The sequence below is a fragment of the Oryctolagus cuniculus genome, chromosome 10 (genome assembly GCF_051225735.1).
Source record: "Oryctolagus cuniculus isolate XC-2025 breed Fujian yellow rabbit chromosome 10, ASM5122573v1, whole genome shotgun sequence".
Taxonomy (NCBI): Eukaryota; Metazoa; Chordata; class Mammalia; order Lagomorpha; family Leporidae; genus Oryctolagus; species Oryctolagus cuniculus.
In genome coordinates this window covers 102,103,480-102,127,557 of record NC_142876.1, presented here as the reverse complement: position 1 = coordinate 102,127,557, position 24,078 = coordinate 102,103,480, and the positions used below count along the sequence as shown (strand labels likewise).

General features: G+C 50.9%; 2 protein-coding genes across 3 annotated transcripts in view; one reads left to right on the top strand and one right to left on the bottom strand.

Annotated features, from left to right (window-relative positions):
- Positions 1-333: 333 nt before the first annotated feature.
- CAMP (cathelicidin antimicrobial peptide) overlaps positions 334-24,078 on the top strand; it is a 28,596-nt gene continuing 4,851 nt past the window's right edge. Inside the window, exon 1 of one of the 2 annotated variants that reach the window (XM_089304873.1) lies at positions 334-413. In XM_089304873.1, coding sequence (XP_089160999.1) covers positions 350-413 — 64 coding nt within the window. In that variant the 5' untranslated portion in view covers positions 334-349. Of the gene's footprint in view, positions 414-20,760; positions 23,751-24,078 lie in introns of those variants that run through there. The other variant, XM_089304874.1, reaches the window with a different exon arrangement.
- On the bottom strand, positions 13,541-16,206 carry LOC103349222 (antimicrobial protein CAP18). Its single transcript, XM_008260578.5, has 4 exons — positions 16,009-16,206; positions 15,447-15,551; positions 15,212-15,298; positions 13,541-14,196 (listed from the first exon to the last, which is right to left on the bottom strand). Exons 1-4 carry the CDS (start codon positions 16,204-16,206, stop codon positions 14,092-14,094), a joined length of 495 nt encoding a protein of 164 aa, XP_008258800.3. The 3' UTR covers positions 13,541-14,091.

Genomic DNA, 24,078 nt, shown 5'->3' with positions numbered 1-24,078 from the left:
ACCCCATTTTTTCCCATGCCGGCACTGCAGGCGGCGGCTTTACCCACTACACCACTGCGCCGGCCCCAATCCATGCTTTCTTGGAGACTTGCCTGAAGTGCCCTTCTCACCCCTCACCCACTTCACACAGCTCACCTTCCTTTTCTCAAGAAAAGTTTGATATCCTGACTGAATCAGAGGGAATCCCTGTTATCATCCACCCCATCCCCCATTACCGGGAGGGGGGGTCGCGGGGGGCAACGCATGTTCACATTTGTTTCTATTATTGTTTAATCAGGTCAAAGTCTTCAGATTACTATTAACTCAAAAGGGTAAGAACCTTGACTTTTTTTTTTTTTCCTATCACCTAATGCCTGGTTCCGGGAAAGGCCCTAATATCTGTAGATTGAGTGAATCCGTGCTGGGAAGAAAACGTGAGTGCTTAAAGGGTCTTTAAGAAGGGAATCTGATTGGTGTGGTAGGTCAGGAAATGACCAGCAGGATGAAGCCTTAGAAGGTGCAGCCTAGGCTCTTCCGGGAGAGACAGGCCTTAAGCAAGAGCCTGGGAAAGAAGGGGGTCCCTGGTGTGCAGCAGTAAGTGGGTGAGGGGCAGTTGGGAGGCAGTCAGGGCCCAGGGTTCAGACTCTGCAGGGCTGGAAGAACACATTTTGGAATTCGGACTTTTTCTAAGGGCAAACAAGTAAAAGGTTTACATTTACATGTTAAAAAGATAAACGCAGCAGAGTGGAGAATGCAGTGGAGAGCAGCAAGGGCAGAGCTGGGGAAACCAGTTTGCAGGGGATCACAGCAGTCCTGTTGGGAAAGGGTGGGACTTGAACTGGGAGGGGATGGTGTGGAGGGAGAGAGGTGGGGCTTGGCTTCCATTTGTCAGCGGTGAGGGAGCTGGGCCACAATGGTGTCCTTCTGTTTGGTGCCCCAGCAGGCTCCCCAGTTCTTTCCTGGCAACCACAGAAGCTTCACTTTATTTTGTTTAAAGAGGCAGAGAGATCCCATATGCATTTGCGGGTTCACTCCCCAAGCGCCCACAGTGTCGAGGGCTGCGCCAGGCTGAAGCTGCCAGCTGGGAACTCAATCATTGTCTCCCATGTAGGTGGCAGGAACTCAATTACTTGAGCCGTCACACCGCTGCCCAGGGTCTGCATTGGCAGGAACTTGCTGTTCTGAGCCGGAGCCAGGTATTGACCCCAGACACCCCAAACAGGACATGCATATCTCTTTCTTGTAAGCTATATTTATGTATGTATTTGAAAGGCAGAGAGTCAGATAAAAGGGGAGAGGGAGAGAGAGCTTCCATCTGATAGTTGACTCCCTAGATGCCCACAACAGCTGAAACTAGTCCAGGCCCAAGCCAGCAGCCCAGCTACCCTGGGCATCCTCTGCTGGCCCCTGCTGCCGGAACCCTCAGGCTGTTTAGGTTTCTCTGCTGTTATTGTTCACATGGTTAGTGATCCCTCCCCAAGGTAATCCTTTCCCCTGCTGAAGCTCTGAAAACTTTCTCTCCTCCTATTTGGTATAGTTTAGTATTCTCAATTAACTGTGACTGAAACGCACCCGGGGCTTAAGATAGAAATGCATCACTCCTACCCTCAGGGAGCTCCCACCTGCCAAGCTTAATCTCGGCACAGGAATCATCTCCATGATAATGGCTGCCTTCAGAGGCGGGTGGTGAGGACTTGGAGGTGGGGTCTGAAGGGGAAGCTGAGGGAGAGGCAAGGGAGACTTTCCAAAGAGCTGGGAGGTGTGGTTCTCTGGATCAGGGGGATTTAGGGGTGAAGGAAGATGGGGTGCTCTCTTGATGGCAGGAGGGGAGAAAGAACTGCATGATCTGGGGACTACTGGGAAGTTGTTCCAGCCCAGTCCTGGAATGGGCACAGGGAGTGGCTGGGAGGGACCCAACTGGGAGGAAGGGGAGAGTTCTTGGACCTTGCTGAAGGATTTGGCCTCACTTTGTAGACAAAGGAAAGTATTGATAACAGAATCAGATTTGCTGCAGGGTGGATCTGTGGGGGGCAATTGGAGGGCTAAGCACCAAGGTGGAGGGTTGTCCCAAGAGTCTGAAAGCCAGAACCAAGGTGGATGTGATAGAGGACAGGAGTGACCTTGGGACTGGGAGCCATGAAGGAGGGAGACCTCACTGGGTTTTGATATCTGAGAGTTAAGATTAGAGGGGGGAAGGGATCAGAGGAGTCTAGAACAATTCCCAGGCGAAAACCCAACCACCTGGCTGTGTGGCAGCTGTTCAACAATAGGTGGCACAGTTCTTAGAGGATCTTTCTTTTTTTTTCATTTTTGATTGATATGCAATACTTGTACTTTTTAAAGATTTATTTGTGCTTTTGAAAGAGTCACAGAGAGAAGGAGAGACAGAGAGAGAGAGGGAAAGAGATGTTCTATCCACTTGTTCACTCCCCAAATGGCCACAACAGTCAGGGCTGAACCAAGCCAAAGCCAGGAGCCAGGAGCTTAATCCAGATCTCCTATGTGGGTGCAGAGCCCCAAGCACTTGGGCCAACTTCTGCTGCTCTCCCAGGCTCATTAGCAGGGAGCTGGATCAGAAGTGAAGCAGGGCCCGGCACTGTGGTGTAGGGGGTTAAGCTGCTGCTTGTGGCCCTGGCATCCCATATGGGCTCTCTCTATGTGACACTGACTTTCAAATAAATAAATAAATCTTAAAAAAAAAAAAAAAAAAAGTGGAGCAGCAGGAACTTGAAGTGGCAACCATACAGAATGCTGGCACCACAGATGTGGCTTAACCCACTGTGCCACATTGCCGGACCCTACTTGTCCATCTGTTGTGAGGCTCAGTGCTATAATTCAATACATACAAACAGTGTAACCTGATTAAGTCGGGCATCCAACTGTTCCATGTCTTCCTCTGACTACCAGTTCTTTCCTTTTTCTTTTTTTTTTAAGATTTATTTATTTTACTTGAAAGTCACAGTTACACAGAGAGAAGAGGCAGAGAGAGAGTCTTCCATCTGCTGGTTCACTCCCCAGCTGGCCCCAATGGCCAGAGCTGCACTGATCTGAAGCCAGGAGCCAGGAGCTATCTCCCATGTGGGTGCAGGGGCCCCAGGACTTGGGCCACCCTCCACTGCCCCCAGGCTACAACCGAGAGCTGGACTGGAAATGGAGCAGCTGGGTCTTGAACCAGCACCCTGATGGGATGCTGGTGCTTCAGGCCAGGGCATTAACCTGCTGCATCACAATGCCAGCCCCTGTTGTGTTTTTTTTTTTTTTTTTTTTTTTTAAGATTATTTGAAAGGCAGAGCCACAGAGAAAGAAACTTCCATCTGCTCATTCACTCCCCAATTGCCCACAACAGCTGGGGCTGGATCAGGCAGAAGCCAGGGCCTAGAACTCCATCTGAGTCACCCTCATGGGTGGCAGGGACTCAAGCACTTGGGCCATTTGCTGCTTCTCTCCCAGGTGCATTGGCAGAGAGCTGAATCAGAAGCTGAGTAGGCGAGACTTGAACCAGCATGGTGATAAGGGATGCTAGAGGCGCAAACAGTAGCTTATTCTGCTGCATCCTTACAGCCAGTTCTTTTTTATGTGAAAGATTTTATTTATGGAACCAGCACTGTGACTTAACAGGTAAGGCCACTGCCTGTAATGCCAGCATCCCATATGGGCGCTGGTTCGATTCCCAGCTGCTCCACTTCTGATCCAGCTCTCTGCTAATGCACCTGGGAAAGCAGTAGAAGATGGCCCAAGTGCTTAGGCCCCTATACCTGCATGGGAGACCCGGAATAAGTTCCTGGCTCTTGGCTTCAGATGGGCCCATTTCCGGCCATTGTGGCCATTTGGTGAGTGAACCAGCAGATGGAAGACCTTTTCTCTCTGACTCTTCCTCTCTATAACTCTACCTCTCAAACAAATAATATATATATATATAATAAACGAAACGAAAAAATGATGCAGTCCGAACTCGAACCTGTGTTCCACAGCTTAACCTGTTGTGCCACAACCCCAGCCAGGAAAAAAAAAAAAAAGTGCCGATGTCCCACTTCAGTGGGCCTGGGTTCTACTTTGAGCTCAGGCTCCTAACTCAAACTTCTGGCCAGTGTGGCCACTGGAGGCAGTGGACATGACCCTCGTGGAAGGATTGCATTCTGCCTCCCAGCTTCAGCGCAGCCTTGCCTTTGAGGGCATATGGGGAGTGAGCCAGTGGGTGGGAGTGCCCTCTCTCTTTGCCTCTGTAATAAATAACAAGGAAATTTTTAAGAGGGAAAACCAGCTTTTTTCAGTCTTGGACATTGGGAGCCCCGCAAGGGGCTTTGGGACGGGACCTCGGCCTGCATAATGTGAGTGCAGTTTATAGGAGTGTGTTTACTTTGGAATTCACTGGGCTGCACGCTCACGATTTCCTGGCTGCTCCGTGTGAATGGTACATTTCAGTGAAATGTTTTCATTATAAAAAAAAGAAAAGAAACCTTCCCTGGAGGCCACTTTCTCTGCCAGCTGTTCCCCTCCCCTTCCCAGGAAAACTCAGAAAACTCTCTTACTTTTCTCTTCATTTTCTCTTGAGCCCATGACACTCAGCCTCCCCATCTAGAAGCAGCTTTTGTCGGGTTCTCCAGGAACCCTCATTTGCCGCCTCCTGCAGCCATTTGCAGTCCCCTCTTGCTCCGCCCAGCCCGGCAGCTGCCTGCACTTGCCCACTCCCTTCTAAAAACACTTCCAGGGCCTCCTCTGCCAGCTTTTCCTCCTCTTGCCAGGTGCTCCTAAAACGGGTACTAAAAAGGTGCCGTTGGCCCCCAAGGTGTGGGATCCAGGAGTGGAGGGGGAGAACAGCCCTGGGCTTCCTGGAGAAGCAGGGAGCTCCCCCGGGGCCTTCCGGCCTCTTGTTTCCTGCAGCAGCTTGCAGCCTGGCTCAGAGCCACAGGAGAAGGATTTGTGAGAGAATGGAAACCAAGGCTATCAGTGTTATCCTGGAAGCCGCGGGGTGAGCGAGGGACTCAGAGAGGTCTTCATTCTCCCCTGACCTGTGGCTGGGAGCGGTGAGGGCTTCTCTAGGGTCCCTCTTCTCTTCTGGAAGGCAGAGAACATTTTCTTCTGCTCTTCCCTTTCCCTCCGTTGGTGTAGCACCCAGGGAGGCCACCAGAGGGCACACTTTGGGAAAGGGTGGAAGAGCTATCTCGGCAGAAAGGGGCTTGAGCTGAAAGCTGAGCACGTGTGTGAGAAACCCAGTGCACCCCGATTTCTAAGGCTCTGTTCCAGGACCATGGGTAGGTGGGACCTGCTCCGGGCTCGGACACGCACCCCTGTGTTAGTCTCAGTGGCCTTTTATCTTATGGGCTGCCTCTTTTTTTTTTTTTTTTAACATTTATTTTAGGGGGCCTGCGTTGTGGTACAGCAGGTTAAACTGCTGCCTGCAGCACTGGCATCCCATATGGGTGCCGGCACAAGTCCCGGCTGCTCCACTTCCGATCCAGCTCCTTGCTAAAGGTCTGGGAAAGCAGCGGAAGATGGCCCAAGTCTTTGGGCCCCTGCACCCACATGGGAGACCTGGATGAAAGTCCTGGCTCCTGGTTTCTGCCTGGCTCACCCTTGGCCAATGTGGCCATTTTGGTAGTGAACCAGCAGATGGAAGAGCCCTCTCTGTCTCTCCTGCTTCTCTGTAACTTTCAAATAAATAAATAAATCTTTTTAAAAATTATTTATTTCAAAGGCGGAGTTACAGAGAGGGAAGGAGAGAGTCCATCCACTGCTTCACTCCCCAGATGGCCACCTGGAATTCCATCTGAGTCTCCCACATGGGTGTTAAAGGCCCAAGCACTTGGGCCATCCTCTGGAGCTTTCCCAGGTGCTGCTTAGCAGGGAGCTGGATCAGAAGCCGGGCCGCTGGACTCAAACCAGTACTCCTATGGGATGCTGGAGGCCCAGGCAGCCGCTTAACCCTCTGTGCTCCAACGCCAGCCCCTCGGTGGTCATGTCTTCACCACTCTGGGTCTCAGTGTCACCCCTCCAGAAAATGAGAGGGACACCTCACCCCTACCCCACCCCTCAAATCAGTCTGCCACACAGCAGCCTTTGCAAGAACTATCAACCTGTTTTGGAAGTTTGGAATAAAGTGTGCTGGAGAAATGTGAGGATCTCTGCTCCTCACTGTCGCCCAGCCTCCTCTTTTGCTAATGGAACAATAACACTACACTTATATATACCACTGCCAGCAAATATCCAGCGCTAGGCATTCTGGGATAGGTAATTTCCCAGCGGGCAGGGCTGATGAGGTCTGAAGTTGGCCAGAGGCAGTGGATAACAAATGGAGGCCACTGGGGCAATGGGGAGCCATAAGAGGTTCTGGGGCAGAGACTTCATGGCAAAAGGCTGCATTTTCTTGTGACGTTCCCTGGGCTCCTGACTCTGGAAGTCAGAGGCCTTGGGCCACAGCCAAGCCTTCCTTATAGCTGTACCTGGATGCTGTGCCCCTCGCAGAATATACTCAGGGGCAGGTATGGTGGGATGAATCACTATATTCTTAAAGTTGTACTTAGGAAATTTGTACTCATTAAATAAAAGATTTCTTTGGGAAAAAAAAATATTTCACTGCCCTGTCCCCGCCTTTCTCAATGGCTGGGTGGGGCCCTGGCAGGTGAAATGGTTCCTGGGCCCCTGCTGTCCTAGTTGAGTTAGAGCCTCTTGCACCATCCAGCTGATAACTGGTTGACCAAGGCCACATGATGCAAGGTGCTGGGAGGGGAGGATGTGCGGAAGGCGGGGGGCTGACAGTCATGGCTTCCAGGACCTGTCCCTTTCTGGCCCTGAGCAATGGCTGCCCAAGAAGGAGTTGGGGCTAGTCCTGTTCCAATCCTCTGAGCCTGAGATCCAGACTCTAAGGCATGCCCAAGCCTTCTGGAAAGTTTGCTTGCTCTCTGGAAAGGGGGACAAATCAGTGTTTTGAGGAAATAAGTGTTAATCAGAGTGAAACAGTGTCCTATCTGTAGCATTGCTCAGGGCCTTCAGTAATTTGTGGGAACCAGTGTGTGGCTCAGTGAGTTAAGCTACCATCTGCAACACCAGCATCCTATAGGAGTGCCAGTTCAAGTCCCAGCTGCTCTGCTTCTGATCCAGTTCCCTGCTAATGTGCCTGGGAGAGCAGTAGAAAATGGCTCAATTACTTGGGCCCCTGTTACCCTGGGAGATCCAGATGGAATTCCAGGCTCCTGGCTTAGCCTGGCCCAGCTTTGGCTGTTTCCAGCCATTTGGGAAGTGAACCAGTGGATGGAAGATCTCTTTCTTTCTCTCTCTCTTGCTGTGCCTTTCAAATAAATAATTTTTTTTTAAGATAAGCACATAAAGAAAATTGTGTATTGTGAATCTCTAAGAAGCCAGGGAGGTTTTATAGATTTGTTTGAATGAGGAACCCTTTGCATAGAGAATTTTGTCTGAGTTTGATTCTCAATGCCAGCTTCCTGCTAAGGCAGACCCTGGGAAGCAGAGGTGATGGATGGCTCAAGTAATTGGGTTCCTGCCACCCATGGCTCCCTATTTCAGGTCCCATCCAACTCTGGCTGTTGCAAGCATTTGGGAGTGAATCAGCAGAGGGAGTTCTCTCTCTGTCTCTCATCCTCTGCAGTAAATGAACATTTCAAATGATAGAATTATTTATGATCTCTTGCATCTGGCTTCTCTCATAATCCAGCGTGTATGCGGTTCATGTGTGTCATATATGTGCATATGTCATGGCTCTTCATGGGTGAGCAGCATCCATTGCATGCATATACTACAATTTGACCTGTTGATGGACATTTTCTTTGTTCTTGGATTTTGACTACTGTGAATAAAGTTATAATGCATATTTTAAAAAAAGATTTATTTATTTTAAAGACAGGGTGACAGAAAAAGGAAGTGAGGACAGTGAAAGGAAAGATATTTTCCATCCACTACTTTACCCCCAAATGCCCTCAACAGCCAAGGCTAGGCCAGGCCAAAGCCGGGAACCAGGAGCCAGGAACTCCATCCAGACTCCTAACTGTGTGGCAGGAAGCCAGGTACTTGGAACATTATCTGCTGCCTCCCAAGCTCAGTAGCAGGAAGCTGGAAAGAAAGTGCAGCATAGCCATGACTTGAACCAACATGGGTGTTCCAAGCAGTGGCTTAACTTGCTGTACCACAGTGCTGGCCCCACTATGCACATTCTTGTACACATTTGTGTGTATGTGCATGTGTGGAGGTAGCCTTTCATTTCTTGACACTAAACACCTAGGAATGTAATTTATTTTTCCCCTAATATTTATTTATTTGTTTGTTTGTTTTTGTTTATTTATTTATTTTTGACAGGCAGAGTGGACAGTGAGAGAGAGAGAGAGAGAGAGAGAAAGGTCTTCCTTTGCCGTTGGTTCACCCTCCAGTGGCCGCCGCGGCCGGTGTGCTGCAGCCGGTGCACTGCGCTGATCCGAAGGCAGGAGCCAGGTGCTTCTCCTGGTCTCCCATGGGGTGCAGGGCCCAAGCACTTGGGCCATCCTCCACTGCACTCCCTGGCCACAGCAGAGAGCAGGCCTGGAAGAGGGGCAACCAGGAAAGAATCCGGTGCCCTGATCAGGACTAGAACCTGGTGTGCCGGCGCCGCAAGGCGGAGGATTAGCCTACTGAACCGCGGCGCCGGCCTTCCCCTAATATTTATTTATTTGAAAGAGCAACAGAGAGAGAGAGAGAGAGAGAGAGAGAGAGAGAGAGAGTTTTCATCTGCTGCTTTACTCCTCGCTGCAATGGCTGGGGCAGGGCCTCCATCCAGGTCTCTAGCGTGAGTGGCAGTGTCCCTCAGGGAGTAACCATGCCTCCTCCAGTCCTCTGTGCAGCTGTCTCCAGGAAAGGGGTGTCCTCTGGCTGGGCGCCTCAACAGTTGCTCCCAGAGATCGGTCTGGCCAGAGTCAAGCGAGGCCTGGTTTTGTTGCACTTCAGTGAGCTGGTCTCATTGGTTACCCCATAGTGATTCCCATGGGTCACTTTGACAAGCTCTTCTGATTGTCCTTGAGCCTCTTCAGGGCTTAGTTACCTGGGCTGAGAACTGACAAGAGCTCTGAGTTAAGATTCTGAGTGGCTGCTCTGAGCACAGGGGAACTGTGGCTGGCTTCTGGCAGGACGCACCAGGTGTGGGGCTAGTGGGGATTTTGGCCAACCCAGACAACAAGAGCCAAAGGCAGCAGAAGTGCTCTCTCTCTCTCTCTCTCTTTTTTTTTTTTTTTTTTTTGACAGGCAGAGTAGACAGTGACAGAGAGACAGACAGAGAGAAAGGTCTTCCTTTTGCCGTTGGTTCACCCTCCAATGGCCGCCGCAGCCGGCGCATTGCGTGCTGATCCAAAGCCAGGAGCCAGGTGCTTCTCCTGGTCTCCCATGGGGTGCAGGGCCCAAGGACTTGGGCCATCCTCCACTGCACTCCCTGGCCATAGCAGAGAGCTAGCCTGGAAGAGGGACAACCAGGACAGAATCTGGCGCCCTGACCGGGACTAGAACCAGGTGTGCCGGCGCCGCAAGGCAGAGGATTAGCCTAGTGAGCCATGGTGCCGGCCCAGAAGTGCTCTCTTGACCCACACCTACCTCCAGAGAGGGGGTGGCTCTTCTGCAGATTGATCCCCTTTTCTCTGTCCTGAGAACTTGTTCCTGGGCTTCCAGGAGCCTGTCCTCCCCCCACTGCACCCCACCTGCCTGCTGCCCTCCAGAGGGCATTGAGCATTTCCTGCTGGTGAAAGAATGCCTGTGGATTGGACATGATAGCCCCTTACACATGCTGAGAACTCCAGTGAAGGCCCCGCTGCAGGCAGCTGTCAGGGTGTAGGTCCAGGGATGCAGTGGCCATCTGGTCTGTCAGCCTTCTGAGACTGGAGCTGCTGGGGCTGGGGTCCCCAGAGCCCACCTGCAACCCAGATCTGAGCTATGATGAAGTCCTGGCATTGGCCCTCACTATTGTCAACAAAGGGTCCTCTAAGAACTTGCAGCTCCTCTCAGCAGGATGTAGCTAAGCAGGTGAATTGGGCTGGGTGGGAGGTAGTGAAAGAGAGCCAGGGAAGCTGTGTGGGGTGGGTGTGTAAGGACAATGGGAGGACAGCAAGGGCCCTTCCTGAGTGGGGCACCCAAAGGCTGGAGGCCACTGGTGTTGTCCCCAGCAAGCCCACAGTGGGGCCTTGGACCAGGCCGAGGAAATCACAGAGAAGCCAGGCCTGGGGAGCAGCAGGGAGCAAGGTGTTCATTTCAACTGATGGCTCCCTGGGTGGGGGTGGGGGTGGCAGAAACAAGGAAGGTGTCATGGGTACTCCCAGATTCTTTGCAGGTTTACAAGGGAGTTATTAGAAGATGTGGATGGACTCTTCCTGCCCGGGGCACAGCACTGCTGGTCCAGCCCAGGTATGCCCAGTGGTGTCAAGGGCGGCCTTCTACATGTATGACTCCTTGTTAGGATAACAGCACCAAGCAGCACATGTGTGATGATGCAGCACAGCCAAGTGAAGAACTCTGGTACTCTGAATTTTCCCTGGGGGTGCCCTTGGTGACCAGGTACAGAGACATGGTGCTGGGTTGGGGCGAGAGCTTCCACCTGCCTATGCTTGGGAATGAGTGCAGGTGTGTACACGTGTGTGTGTGTGTGTGTGTGTGAGCACGTGTCTGTGGTGGGGAGTGTGTGTGTGTGTGTGTCCTTCTGTGACTCCTCTGTGGTCCTGCTGGGGAGACAGTGGGGCCCTTCCAAATTTGACCCTGAGCAAATCCCTGTGGTCCCTGTAGTTGGTGAAGAGCTGTTTGGTGCCTGTCTCTGCTGCGCAAAAAGTCTCTACCTTGAGGGTCACCTCCACTAGGGAAAGATTTCCGATGGGAAAGGAGGGAGAGATATTTTCTCCAGCCTTGTCTCAATGAACTTGAAAACAGCCCTCAGAGCAGCTCTGGGGCCCTTCCCATCACTAAGGCAAAACCCAGAGTTCTTTGTGTTGCCTGGATAATGACTTTGAGTGAATAACTAGGGCCATAGAGTCCTGCACCCATGACTGCCCATGGACATCTTGCTCAGGGACTCCAGCCACCTGCACCAGGTCACAATGTGTGCGTGGAGTTCCTATGCCATCCCCCCCTCCCCCGCTCCGCCCCGGCCAGTCTCAGAGCACTCCTGTGAAGAGGTGATGGCAGGAGCCACCCACTGTTCCCACCGTGGCAGAGGGGAGACTGAGGCCAGAGCCACAGGGAATGTCTAAGTGGTTCAGATCTCTTCCAGCAGAGCATGCTCTGGCTGCACCTGTCTCCTTGCTCTGGGCACTGTCCCTCTCATCAGCACCAGAGCCCCGTCCTGACCTGCTTCCTCTCTAACCTCTGTCCCATTTTCCCTTCCATAGCCCATTTGGCCGAGAGATGGAGATTCAGCTTTGGTGAACATTTTAAAAATCAAGGGACTGAACTGGAGGTGGCTGGCTAGGGTCAGGGGCTGCTAGCTTTTCCTCACATGACTCCTGTCCACAGAAGCTGGCAGAGGGGTGCACTGTCCCTGCCAGCCTGTCCCCTGGGGCAGGCCTGAGAGGTGCTGCTGTCCATGGATGTTCAGTACCCTCATGACTTTGGCATGGCCCCAAGGTCCCGAGGCTGGCCAGCTTGCTCCCTGCCTACACAGGCTGCATTTTTCACACTGACCGAGTGGCTGCTCACAGAACCTGCTGTGACCTCACTGTGGTGCCTTGGCTCACACTGTCCTCATCTGCCGTGCTTCCACCCACGCAGTAGTCCCCCCTGCCTCGTGCACCTTGCGCATGGCCTTCCTGGATCCCAGGCAGGGCTGCTTTTTCTGGTCTTCCAAGCCCCAGCGACAGCCTTGTCTGCCTAATAGAGACGATGTGTCCTTGTCCATCTCCCTGCTGAATGGTGAGCTCCCTGGGGTGGAGACCACCTGAATCACCTTTGTGCCCACCACAACACACATGACCCAGTGCAAGCACATGAGGCTGTGTGTGTTGCCTTGGAGGAGAGGGTCAAAGACCTGCTTCTATTTGTGTGACATACCTTTTCTTGTTATTTGGATTTCTCACTAGGCTTCCAGTGTATCTTTTTTATAAGATTTATTTATTTATTTACTTATTTGAAAGGCAGTTACAGAGAGGCAGATGCAGAGAGAGAGAGAGAGATCAATCTTAGTCTGCTGGTTCACTCCCCAAATGTCCACAACAGCTGGAGCTAGGTCTGCCTGAAACCAGGAGCCAGGAACACTAGTGGGGAGCTGGATTGGAAGTGAAGCAGCTGGGACTCAAACCGGCACCTGTAAGGGATGCTGGCATTACAGCTGGTAGCTTAACCCATTACCCCATAATGCTCGCCCCTTGCATTCTTTTTTTTTTTTTTTTTTGACAGACAGAGTTAGAGAGAGAAAGACAGAGAGAGAGTTATAGACAGTGAGAGAGAGACAGAGAGAAAGGTCTTCCTTCCATTGGTTCACTCCCCTAATGGCTGCCACGGCCGGTGCTGCGCCGATCCGAAGCCAGGAACCGGGTGCTTCCTCCCAGTCTCCCATGCGGGTGCAGGGACCCAAGCACTTGTGCCATCCTCCACTGCCCTCCCGGGCCACAGCAGAGAGCTGGACCTGAAGAGGAACAACCGGGACTAGTACCTGGCACCCCAACCGGGACTAGAACCCGGGGTGCCAGCACCACAGGCGGAAGATTAGCCAAGTGAGCCATGGCGCTGGCCCTTGCGTTCTTAATATATTCTTAGGAACATGCTTTTGGTAGCAACACTTCTCAGATATATTGAAGAGGTTGAATGCTTTATCTGGAAAGTGAATTCTTAAATGTTTGTCTTTTTAATATATACAGTGAACATATTCATATTTGCTACACCATAAAAAATGAACTCCTTACAAATGAAAATACTAATTTATTTTATTTCTCTTAAATATCATTGGGTCATTTTTCTGTTGTACATCGATTAAGTATTTTAGGAACAGTGGTTTATTTTTTCAAACTAATTCATGGAATCAAACAAATGTACCAAAAAAATTCCTTTAAACATTTTGTAAAACTTACAGTTATGCACATTACATGAGGTGGTGTGAACCCTGTGCAGATTTATGTGCAGTTTAACTAGCTCTGCGTTTATTTATCTTTGCAATGGATTTGAGCAAACATGGAAATGGAAGCTGCGATGATGCCCACTGAAAGCTGGAGAGCCAAGAAAGGGGATGTTGGGGACACAGGGAAGTTGGGGGTCCCTGGAGACCTGGCACCTCTGATGCCCTCTGGCCTTGTGACTTCACTCAATCCCACCATCCACACAGTCACAGAATATGTGTTTTGGGCACATCAGTAAATTTGTTCAGTTATGTGAGTGGGTCATTTAGAAAGCTGATGCTTGACTATTGGCTTGGCAGATTTTTTGGTGCAGTTGTTTTTCTCCAGGTGCCCCTCGCTGGGCAGTGCCCTCGCTGGGCCTGCTTCCATTCTGGGCTCCTTGTGGCGTTCCAGAGCCCTCCCTTCTGTACTCTCCCGACCCACGCACCTCCCATAGCCTGCCCAAGCTCAGGAGAAACCCCAGTTTCTCTGGTGAGGAACCCGGTCTGGTGGGGACCACTCTCCTCCCTTTTGTCACTGCTTCCGGTGTTCTCCCTCCCCTCCTGTCTCCCTGTGCAGCCCTGCTGGCCACAAGCACTTGCTCAGCTGTTCCTCTGGCCTTGGAGCTCTCCCTTCTGTATTAGGTTCCCTCTCAGATTTCTCACCTGATGCTATGGCCTCTGATGCCATCCTTTATGACATCTCAGAATGGAGTTGCTGCCACAGCTGCACTGGCACCTGAGGGCTACGTATCCAAATGGTCCACCCTGGGAGATTCTAATCCCAGGTCTACCTGTGTGATGTCACCTGGCCCTTGGATTCTTACTCTGGTGATGATAAAAAACATGGATGCAGGATGGGGCCCTGGGACATGGAGGGAAGCCTTGGAGAAGCTCATGCCTGTCCTGGCCTCCTGGGCAGTTCTGCAACTGGGAAATACAAGGAAGGAGGGCACCGACCAGGTTCTGAGCTGTGTGCTGTGAGTTTATTGGGCTGGGCCAGAGCTGGTCTGGGAAGGGGACAGCAGGAGGTAGATGGGCAGCAGATCTGGCTCCAGGTACACAGACCTGTCTCAGGAAGTCTTCATAGCATGCTTTCTCTTTGACTTGTTTTTTTTAAACAGCCATCTGAAATGCTTCTTCAAGAATTTTCTTAAGCCTCTTCGGGCTCGCCAGTGCTGGGAGGGGGAATCAGAGGGTTGGCATTATACAGGGCTGGGGCTGGGTAGCTGAGAAGGTAGGGTGTCCCCATTCAAGGCCAAGGCCTAGTGTCCTCTCTGCCCCCAGGGAAGAGACATATGTGGAGGGTCCAGAGGAGACTGGCAGTGATGAGATGCCCCAGGCTGGCCACGGAGGCCCAGGAGATTTCTCTGCTCCATGCCTGGCTCATTGTATGAACCTGGTCATATTGTTCGGCCTCTCTGAGCTTTGCTTCCCCTGACGCTCCACAGTAGAGCGACTGCAGCAGGGGCTTGGATGCTTCTATGGTCCTAAGGCATTGGTTCTCAGACTTCACTGTGCATCGCAATCACTTGCAGGGCTCAGTAAAATGCAGGTGGCTGGGCCCCACCCCCAGAGTTTCTCATTCAACCGATCCAGGGTGAGGTCTAAGAATTTCCATTTTTCAGTTCCCAGGGGATGCCGATGCTGCTGCTCTGGGGTCCACCCTCCAGAACCACTGTGCCAAAGCAACAGCTCACTGGGTAGTTGGCAGGGAACTTCTCGTTAGGTCTCAGTTTTCTTGGCTGTAAAGGTGGCTGTGTGTGCATCGGTGTGTGTCTGCAGGTGAGTCCGTGTGGGACATTTGTATGCACACTCTGACTTGTGAGTGGTATGACCCACTTGGCACTTAGAGGAAACCATCTGCGGCTTCCAGCCCAAGTTCTCAGTCCTGACCCCGTGCCAGACAAAATCAGACTACGGGGTTGTGACCTGGGCTTACAAATGCTTCCTAGGTGATTCCAATGGACCAGCAAGGATGGGAACCCTCTGCCCTGGGGAGAACAGAGCTCAAGGCCCAGGTCACCAGGAAGAGCAGTGGCTCAGCAAGGACTCATGCTTTCCTAGTCTGTGTTTTCAGACTCTCAGCAGACTGCTCAGGGCTGGGAGCAGCAAGAAGCCCCTGAGGGGACTTTATTCTGACTTCTGGACCCTGTCCCTCTGCCCTCTGCTGCTTCTCTGGAAGCTGCTCACCTCTCCAGACTTCTGAGATTGACAGCTGACCATCACACGGAGGCCCTCATCAACAGGCTTGGCATGCCCCCAGCATGTCTTCTCTTTCTGTAGGGGAGAAGAACAAGGTCACACGATGGCCACTGACTCAGGAGGCCCCAGAGAGGCATAGAACCAGGAAACACCAAAGTCCTGGTGCAGGTGTAGCCAAAGAAGGGAAGCAGCCATTCACCCTCCATGCAGAGCTGGACCTTACCCCATTGTCCTTGAAGGGACACTGCTCAAGGCTGAGGTTCTTCTTTCTGCACTCTGTCTCTCTGATGGTGAAGATCACTAACTGTGGATCTGAAAACGTTGGGTCCTGTCGAGCATAGGAGACAATAGGAATGCCAGCCGTGTTTCTGATGGAAACCCAGAGAACACCCAGGCCATCCCACGGCACACGGGGAAGTCAGAGCCTGGATAGATCCCTGCCACCATCCACCAACTTTCAACTGAGGTCCAGCTAAAGCAGATTGGCAATGACCACAGCACCAAGAATGACAGAGCAGGACCTTGAAGCTTGCATCCCTGTGTCTGGGGCCATTCCTGTTTGCCGTATCACCTATCACGCCTGCTGGAAAAATTTTCAGAAAACTGCAAAGCACTGCTCAGCGAAATGGTTGCTGCAATCAAGTGAGATGGAGAAACTGAGGCACAGAGAGGTAAAGGGCCTTCCTAAACACCTCAATGTATCAGGGCAGCAGAGCCCTTAGCCCAGCCCTCCATCTAGAACGTCCTGGCCAGCATGGGACACACCAGCCCCTGCTCCTTCTCACCCAATCTGGCCGGGGGTGAGCGTCCAGAACACGGAAGGCATACTCCTCATTCGACTGGTTGTTTAAGTCATTGACGATGATGTTCAGAGTCTCAGACTGACTCAGGGTGGTGTCCTTGGTCCAGGTTTTAGATTCAGCGAAAGCCAGACCCAGGAGCAGCAGCAGCAGCAGCAGCCCTGCCATTGTGACCCCTTCCATCTTGCCAGGCTGTGGTCTGCCAGGTACAGTCTCTGCTTGGCTTTATGCCCGCCTGGGGTGGGGTAGGGCAGCCTCTGGCCAGCTGGCCTCCTTTCCCAAGGCTGTGCCTGGGAACTGCCAGCCTGCCCAAGGGGTGGCAAGGATTACTTAGCTTCCCCACTCTCCCTCCAGCTCCTGGGGCCACAGGAAGTGGTAAGTGAGGATGAGGGGCCTGGGCCTCAGCACAGGGTCCTGACCACCCACCCTGACCAGGTCTGCACCCACTCACAGCAGCTCCCTCCCGTCTGCCTTCCCAGATTGCTGCAGAGAGCAGCCGTGCAGTGCTGCAAGTCCGCTTGTCCCCTGTGAAAGGTGGGCATGGTGGGCAGGTGCAGGGCACTGGGCCCAAATCCTGGTTCTACTGGTGTCTGAGTGGGAGCCCTCACTGCAGTGGCATTTTCCTCACCAGCTGGCCCACTCAGAGGGCCGCAGGTGGGGGACACAGCAGACTGGGGTCCAGTTTCCCTTCCCCAGGGGTCTAATGGGCAGGAGGGAAGGCTGGGAGGAGCAAAGGAGAAGGGGCCGTGCAGGATCAGCCCTCATTGCCTGAGTCTGTTGGGGTACAGGGTGTCTGAGGATGTCCCACAGAGTATGGGGTGCTGCTGGCTAGATGGAGTGCTGAGGGATTTTTCCTGAGAGACCTCCACTCAGGCTGTGGGGAACAGAGTGCAGGGGCAGTGTAAGGCATCCCCTACACCTTGGGAGCTGCAGTCTAGGACCTGGCAGAGGACTCTCCAGGGGGCCCAGAGGAGCAGAGGCGACAAGATAGGGCCTGCAAGGATGGGGAAGAGCACTCCAGGCAGCCATTCCAGCAAGTGCAAAGGCCTGGTGGCGACAAAGCACAGGCAGAGTTTCAGGATTCTCAGCTCCCCAGAGACCATGTGCACTGCTGGGTTTTGTTACAAAGTTTTTAAAATTGTGGCGTAATACTCAAAATAGGAAATTGATTGTCTTAATCATTTTTAAATGATTGAGTAATCATTTAAGTAATGATTAAGTAATGATTTTCTACTCTGATCATCTCCCTTGAGGAGAGGCTGGCCAGGGTCTGTGTGTACACCTCAGGGCCCCAGGGAGGGACTGGATGAATTCCCTCTGGGCCAGGAGCAGTTGGAGGCAATTCTTGGGGGAGGTGGGACTTGGTCTGACTTTGACACAGACTAGGTTCAGATAAGTTGGAGGAGGAATCCAGGTGTCTCAGGAGGGACAGAGAGAAGCCTGGGCAGGGCTTGGACGCAGAAGCCAGTGTGATGTATTTGGAAGTTTAAGGTGTTTATTTGCAGGTGGGGAAACACAGGAAATGAGGAAGGTGGAGAGGTTGGCTGATGAAGGATAATGAATGCTTGGATAGAAGGCTAAATTTTTTTTCCCCCAAAGAAACCTTTTATTTAAGGAATATGAACCGCATGCATTTCATAAGCGCAACATTAGGACTATAGTGATTCTTCCCAAGATACTCGCCCTCCCACCCACACTCCCACCCTTCCTCCTCCTCCCTCTCCCATTCCCGGTCCCATTCTCCATTGAGATCAATTTTCAATTGACTTTATACACAGATCACCAACTGTATACTAAGTAAAGAGTTCAACAAGTTTGCACGAAAAAAAAAAAAAAGACCTGTTTCTCAACAGTCAAGACAAGGGCTGTTCAAAGTCATTGCAACTTAAAGTTAATTCCACTTCTTTTTTTTTTTTTTTTTTTTAGAAACTTAATTAACTTTAAAGAAGCACCCAAGAATACATCTTCTTTGAGCCCTTAGACATAACTAGAACTTATGAGGCTTAAGGATATCTTCCACTTGATACATTAAAAGAAAGTAAGTCCTTGAGAATGAGTTTTATCATCAATTCAGGAAGCACCTGAAAAAACAAGCAATGGAGTTGAACATGTAGACATAACAAAAACTTATGAGACATAAGAATATCCTCCACTTAATATACTAAAATAAAACAAATCTTTGAGAACAAGTTTTACTGTTAACTCATAGTACAACTCTTTGAGGACAGAGGTCCTGCATGGGAAGTTAGTGCACAGTGACTCCTGTTGTTACTTTAATAATTAACACTCTTATGTATGATGTCAGTGATCACCAAGGCTCTTGACATGAGCTACATAGGCTATGGAAGCCTTTTGAATCCACAAACTCCGTCAGTATTTAGACAAGGCCATAAGAAAAGTGGAAGTTCTCTCCTCCCTTCAGAGAAAAATACTTTCTTTGATGACCACTTCTTTCCACCAGGGTCTCACCCATGTAGGTCTTTCATGTAGGAATTTTTTGCCACAGTGTCTTAGCTTCCCATGCCTGAAATGCTCTCATGGGGTTTTTAGCTAGACCAGAATGCCAGAAGGGCTGATTCTGAGGTCAGAGTGCTACTTAAAGCGAATGTCATTCTATGAGTCTGCTGTATGGACTGCTTCCCATGTTGGAGCACTCATTCCTTTTTAATTCTATCTATTATTATTACCAGACACTTAATCCTATTTATATGATCACTTTAACATTTAATTCTTTCTATATGACCACTGTGATGTTTAATCCTATTCATACAATCACTTTAACACTTAAAATGGTACGTTTACCACCCAGCTTAAGAGAATTTAGTGTCCCATGGCAAGTTTTCAAACTGTATCCTTAGAAGTAAGTCCATGGAATGTATGCAGAACTATACAGTTTTAAAGTTACAAACTTCATACGCTTCATAATTGTAACTTTAGAAAAATGGTGATTCTTCCCACCATGCCCACCCTTCTACCCACACTCCCACCCTTCTTCCTCCTCCCTCTCACCCTTATTTTTTACTAAGTTCTACTTTCAATTAACTTTATACACATATGATTAATTCTATGTTAAGTAAAGAGTTTAATAGATAGTATAAAAAGACAGCTTTTCTTCAATAGTCAAAAGAAGGGCTGTTAAGTCATCGCTTCTCAAAGTGTCAAAGTTCACTTCTACAGATTGCCTTTTAGGTACTCTATTAGTTATCACAGGTCAGGGAGAACATACAGTATTTTTCCTTTTGGGACTGGCTTATTTCACTAAGTATGATGTTTTCCAGATTCATCCATTTTGTTGCAAATGACTAGATTTCATTTTTTATTGCTGTGTAGTATTCCATGGTGTACATATTCCACCTTTTTTTTTTTAAATTCAGTCTTCATTTGACAAGCATTTGGGTTGCTTCCACGTCTTAGCTATTGTGAATTGAGCTGCAATACACATGGGGGTATAGATAACTCTTTCATATGGTGATTTCATTTCCCTTGCGTAAATTCCCAGGAATGTGAGGGCTGGGTCATATGGTAGGCCTGTATTCAGATTTCTGAGGTATCTTCACACTGTCTTCCATAATGGCTTTACCAATTTACATTCCCAACAACAGTGGATTAGGGTACATTTTTCCCCACATCCTCGCCAGCATTTGTTTTTTGTTGATTTCTGTATGAAAGCCATTCTAATGGAGATGAGGTGAAACCTCATTGTGGTTTTGATTTGCATTTCCCTAATGGCCTAGTGATCCTGAGCATTTTTTCATATGTTTGTTGGCCATTTGGATTTCTTCTTTTGAAAAATATCTGTTTAAGTCCTTTGCCCATTTCTTAAGTGGGTTGTTTGTTTTGTTGTTGAGTTTCTTGATTAAATGTTTAAAGATTCATTTATTTATTTGAAAGGTAGAGTTACAGAGAGAGAGAGAGAGAAGGAGAGACAGAGATCTTCCATGCACTAGTTCACCCCACAAATGATTGCAATGGCCAGGGCTATGCCAGGGTGATGCCAGGAGCCAGGGGCTTCTTCCGGGTCTACGACATAGGTGCAGGGGCCCAGGGACTTTGACCATCTTCCACTGCTTTCCCAGTTGCATTAGCAGTGGAGCAGCAGGGACTGAAAACAGCACCTATATGGGATGCCAGCACTGCAAGCCATGGCTTAACCTTCTGCACCATAGCCCCAGCCCCTAGAAGACTAAAATTTTTAAATATATATTTATTTTCATTTTATTCGAAAGGCAGAGAGACAGCCAGCGAGGAATCTTCTATCTGCTGGTTCACTCTCCAAATGCCTGCAACACTCAGGGCTGGGCCAGGGAAAAACCAGGAGTCTCCAACCCGGTCCAGGTCCCTCACATATGTGTCAGGGATCCAAGTAGTTGAGCCATCATCTGCTGCTGCCTCCCAGGGTGAGCATTTACAGGAAGTGGAATGAAGATCTCTTTCTCTCTCTGCCTCTCTGCAACTCTGCCTTTCAAATAAATAAATAAATCTTTAAAAAAAAAAAAAAAAGACACTCTAATATGGGATACAGGCATTCCAAGTAGTTGTTTAACCTGCTATGCCACAACACTTGCCCCCCCAATAGTAGATTTTAATTCATCTTTATTACTCAAAAAAAGAAGTGCCTACCTCCTCCCCTTAACAGTCACCCCCTCTGTCCCCCCAGGACCTGCTCCCACCCCTAGGTAACCCCTAATCTACTTTCTGTCTCCATGGATTTGTCTATTCTAGACATGTAATATAAATAGAATAATATACTAGGTGGTCCTTTGTGGCTGGCTTCCTCCATGTTTCATAACATTTTATTTTTCTTTTTTGAGATTTATTTATTTATTTGAAAGGCAGAGTTACAGAGATAGGTCTTGCATCTGCTGGTCACTTCCCAAATGGCTGAAACAGTCAAAGCTGGGCCAATTGGAAACCAAGAGCCAGGAACTTCTGGGTCTCCCTTGCGGGCACATGGGCCCAAGCACTTGGGCCATCTTCTTACTGCTTTCCCAGGCCATAGCAGAGAGCAGGATCAGAAGTGGAGTAGCCGGGTCTCGAACTGGCGCCCATATGGGATGCCAGCACTGCAGGCAATGGCCTTACCTACTATGCCACAGCACTGGCCCCCTGGCTGCCTCTTGGGGAGATGCCTCTCCAAGGCCCGTTCTGCTCAGAGCTCAGGGCCCAGAGCTGGGCAGTGTCACAGGACAGAAAGCTCTACCCCTCCTGCATAACCCAGTTTCAGGGTTCCTGTGTGTGTGTTTCTGTGTTTGTTTGGAGCTGATCCTGATGTAGATGTCAGATCTGCTTGCATCTCAGCCTTTTCTCAGTGGCTCTAATTCAGCCCCACTTGGCAAAACCAAAGCCCTGTGTTTAGGAGACAACACCCCTCCCCACCACCAGCTGCCAAACACAGGCTTTCTTGGGGGCTCTCACCTCCTTCTGAGCTCGGATCAAACCAGCCTGTGTTCAGGGAAGGGAAATGGGTGTCCTGATCTTGGCACGCTGTTTTGGCTGCAGCCTCTGGGTGGTGTCTGTTCCAGAGGTTCTGTGTTGGCCAAATCCTTAACTTACTGCCTTAGCCTGTTTTCACCCGTGCAGCCCCAGAGGCGCACAGACCCTGGAAAAGCCAACTGCTGAGGTTACACACTCCATGAATGGCAATAGCAATGGCTGGACAGTTGCCCAAAACTCATCCGGAGACCTTGGTTCAGGTCTCTTCTCTTTCAGGGCCTCAGGCTGCATCCAGAAACAAGGGACTAAAATGTGGAGGAGGCGGTTGCTGAGACCCTCTGTGCCATCGTCACGCAGAGCAGGGAATTCCTGCTGCACTTTCCTGGCTCAGAATAGCACCCAGAGGGACCTGTCTCGTGGGCCCTGACCTACTCAGAGCCACCGCTATGGGCTGCTGACCTCCCCTACGAGGCAAGGGGAAGATCTTCATGGTCATTCTGGGAAACACTGGTTGGCGGAAGTGACCATGGGTGTGAGACGTGGACAACAGATCCCCACGAGGCATGACTGGGGGGCTCCCAGAAACTTCACCCTCTTCTGCAGCCAGAGGGGTGCTCCTATAGTAAGCCCCACTGGAAGGGCCTGCGTGTACCCTCCTGATGCCGACGGGGGCCAGTAGAGACAAGCAAGGCACCTGAGGCCTCCTCCGGCCAGCTCCCTGCCAGTGGAGCTTTGACTGTTAAGCCCTTGAAATGGGGCTAAAGGGATGGAGGAACTGATTTTTAATTTTATTTCATCTTAATTTCAATTGAAATTTAAATCGCCACCTGTGCCTCTGACCACAGTATTAGCCAACACAGGTAACTTGTTGCATGAGAGTGGCAAGGAGTGAGGTCTGTGGAGCAGGAAACCGCGAGAGGGAAGCTGATTAGGGCTGGGGCTGGGGCCAGGGAGGAGCCGCAGGAGGAAGGACAGAGTCCAGTGGTGTGGTTCTGGGTCACTAAACAGAAGGAGAGTGGCAGGCAGCCTGGCACATGGTCCCTGGCCACCAGACGGCACCGAAGTGCCGGAGTTGCTCAAGATTTATGGGCGGCTGACAAAGGCTGGGAACAGCGGAGGACTCAGGGCAAAGTCCTCGGGCGAGAAGGTTGAGGCCTTATCTTTCTCACAGGTGGCAAGCATTGGGTTGGGAAACCTGGATTATGCAATGGGCCCCTGGCCCTAGGGGATGTTCCTGGATCAGGAGAGACAAGCTGTGGTTTAAACTGCACCCCTTCACCAGCAGAAGATGGGGCTCCTGGGAGTCGGAGCCTCTGGGCAGTATCTAGATCTGTCTCTGCAGCTGGACAGACTCCACCTCCCTGGCTACCTGCCCAGGCCCCGTTCAGAAGTCACTCCAGGGAACAAGGGCATAGTCTGCAGAAATTACCCATTAACACCTTGTGCTGGGTGGTTTTGCTTGACAGATGATTCCCGAACCTGGCTCTGGACCTGCTAGCAGCTGCCCTCACAGACCTGGACCCTTCTGAGGGCTGAGCCCAGTGCCAGTCCTGAGAGGGGGCTGAAGAGGAAGAGGGGGTCCTGTTCCCTAGGGAGCTTGTGGGCAGAGGAGGCTGCAGGGTCTTGGCCTCGGGAGCTCTTGTCTGTGACAGACAAGATCATCACGTTCAGGGAGCCCTTGGCCTGGGGAGCCTGGGTATCCCAGTCTAATAGGGCAGCCCAGGCTACTGGGACTCCTGAGGAGACAGTGGTCCCACCTGGGAACAGACTAAAGGGGAGAGGGTTGGTGAGCTGTCTCCCAGCTGGGTGTCAGTGGGGAGTGTTGCAGAGGATGCAAACTGGGGGGCACAGGGGGCGGACTTCCTGGAGAGGCTGACTCTGAGTAGCAATGTGTCGGGAGCGGAGCCTGGGCCTGGGGGTGGTGGTGTTGGCAAGGAGGGGGCCCAGCTCCCAAGCTTTCATGTGTGCATCAGTGTCTGCTGGGAAATAGTTGGTTTAAGGCCATACACGGCAGAGATCTGACAACTGACCCAGCTAGTGAAAATGCCTCGGGGAGCGCAGAACTTGACAGTGGCCATGAGCTGTCTCATTCACTGAAGCCACACAAACACTGTAGTGCCTTTCATTCACATCCTGCAGATCGGACTTGTTCCAAGTCACACAGTTGGTAATCCACTCACTCCAGGCTCCTAAGGGATACAGTCCTGGGAGTGAGAGGAAGTCACAGCCGCCACGGGGAGTGGTCCGGAGTCCGGGAAGAACCGGTGGTTTGCGCCCTCTGTCGTCCACCGAGGGTAAGCACACTCTGCTCTGAATAGAGAAGGAAACCCGCGTCTCTGACCGTACACCTGACTCCAGCGCACTGCCATCCTGCAGGATTGCACTGCTATTGTCAATTTTTGCACAAGAAAACTGAGCCTCAAGAAGGGGATATTGTGTGTAGAAGTAAAGGTTGAACCAACTCTGCTACCGGGGCCACATCCTGCACCACCCTTGCTTAGCTGCTTGGCAGAGTTTGAAGCCCACCTGGGCTCCATTGGAGGGGGTGGGCTGTCTGATCAGGTGGCTGATGAGTGAAGAGCAGGAGATTAAGAATGGGCTTGGCCGGTGCCGCAGCTCACT

What these genes read in the sequence shown, in the direction of transcription:
- LOC103349222 (XM_008260578.5), bottom strand. Translation starts at nt 16,206, where the DNA reads ATGGAAGGGGTCACAATGGCAGGGCTGCTGCTGCTGCTGCTGCTCCTG. An exon ending in CTCACCCCCGGCCAGATTGG is followed by an intron (nt 15,552 to 16,008) that starts GTGAGAAGGAGC and finishes TATGCTCGACAG; the next exon opens with GACCCAACGTTTTCAGATCC. An exon ending in GTCCCTTCAAGGACAATGGG is followed by an intron (nt 15,299 to 15,446) that starts GTAAGGTCCAGC and finishes TCTCCCCTACAG; the next exon opens with AAAGAGAAGACATGCTGGGG.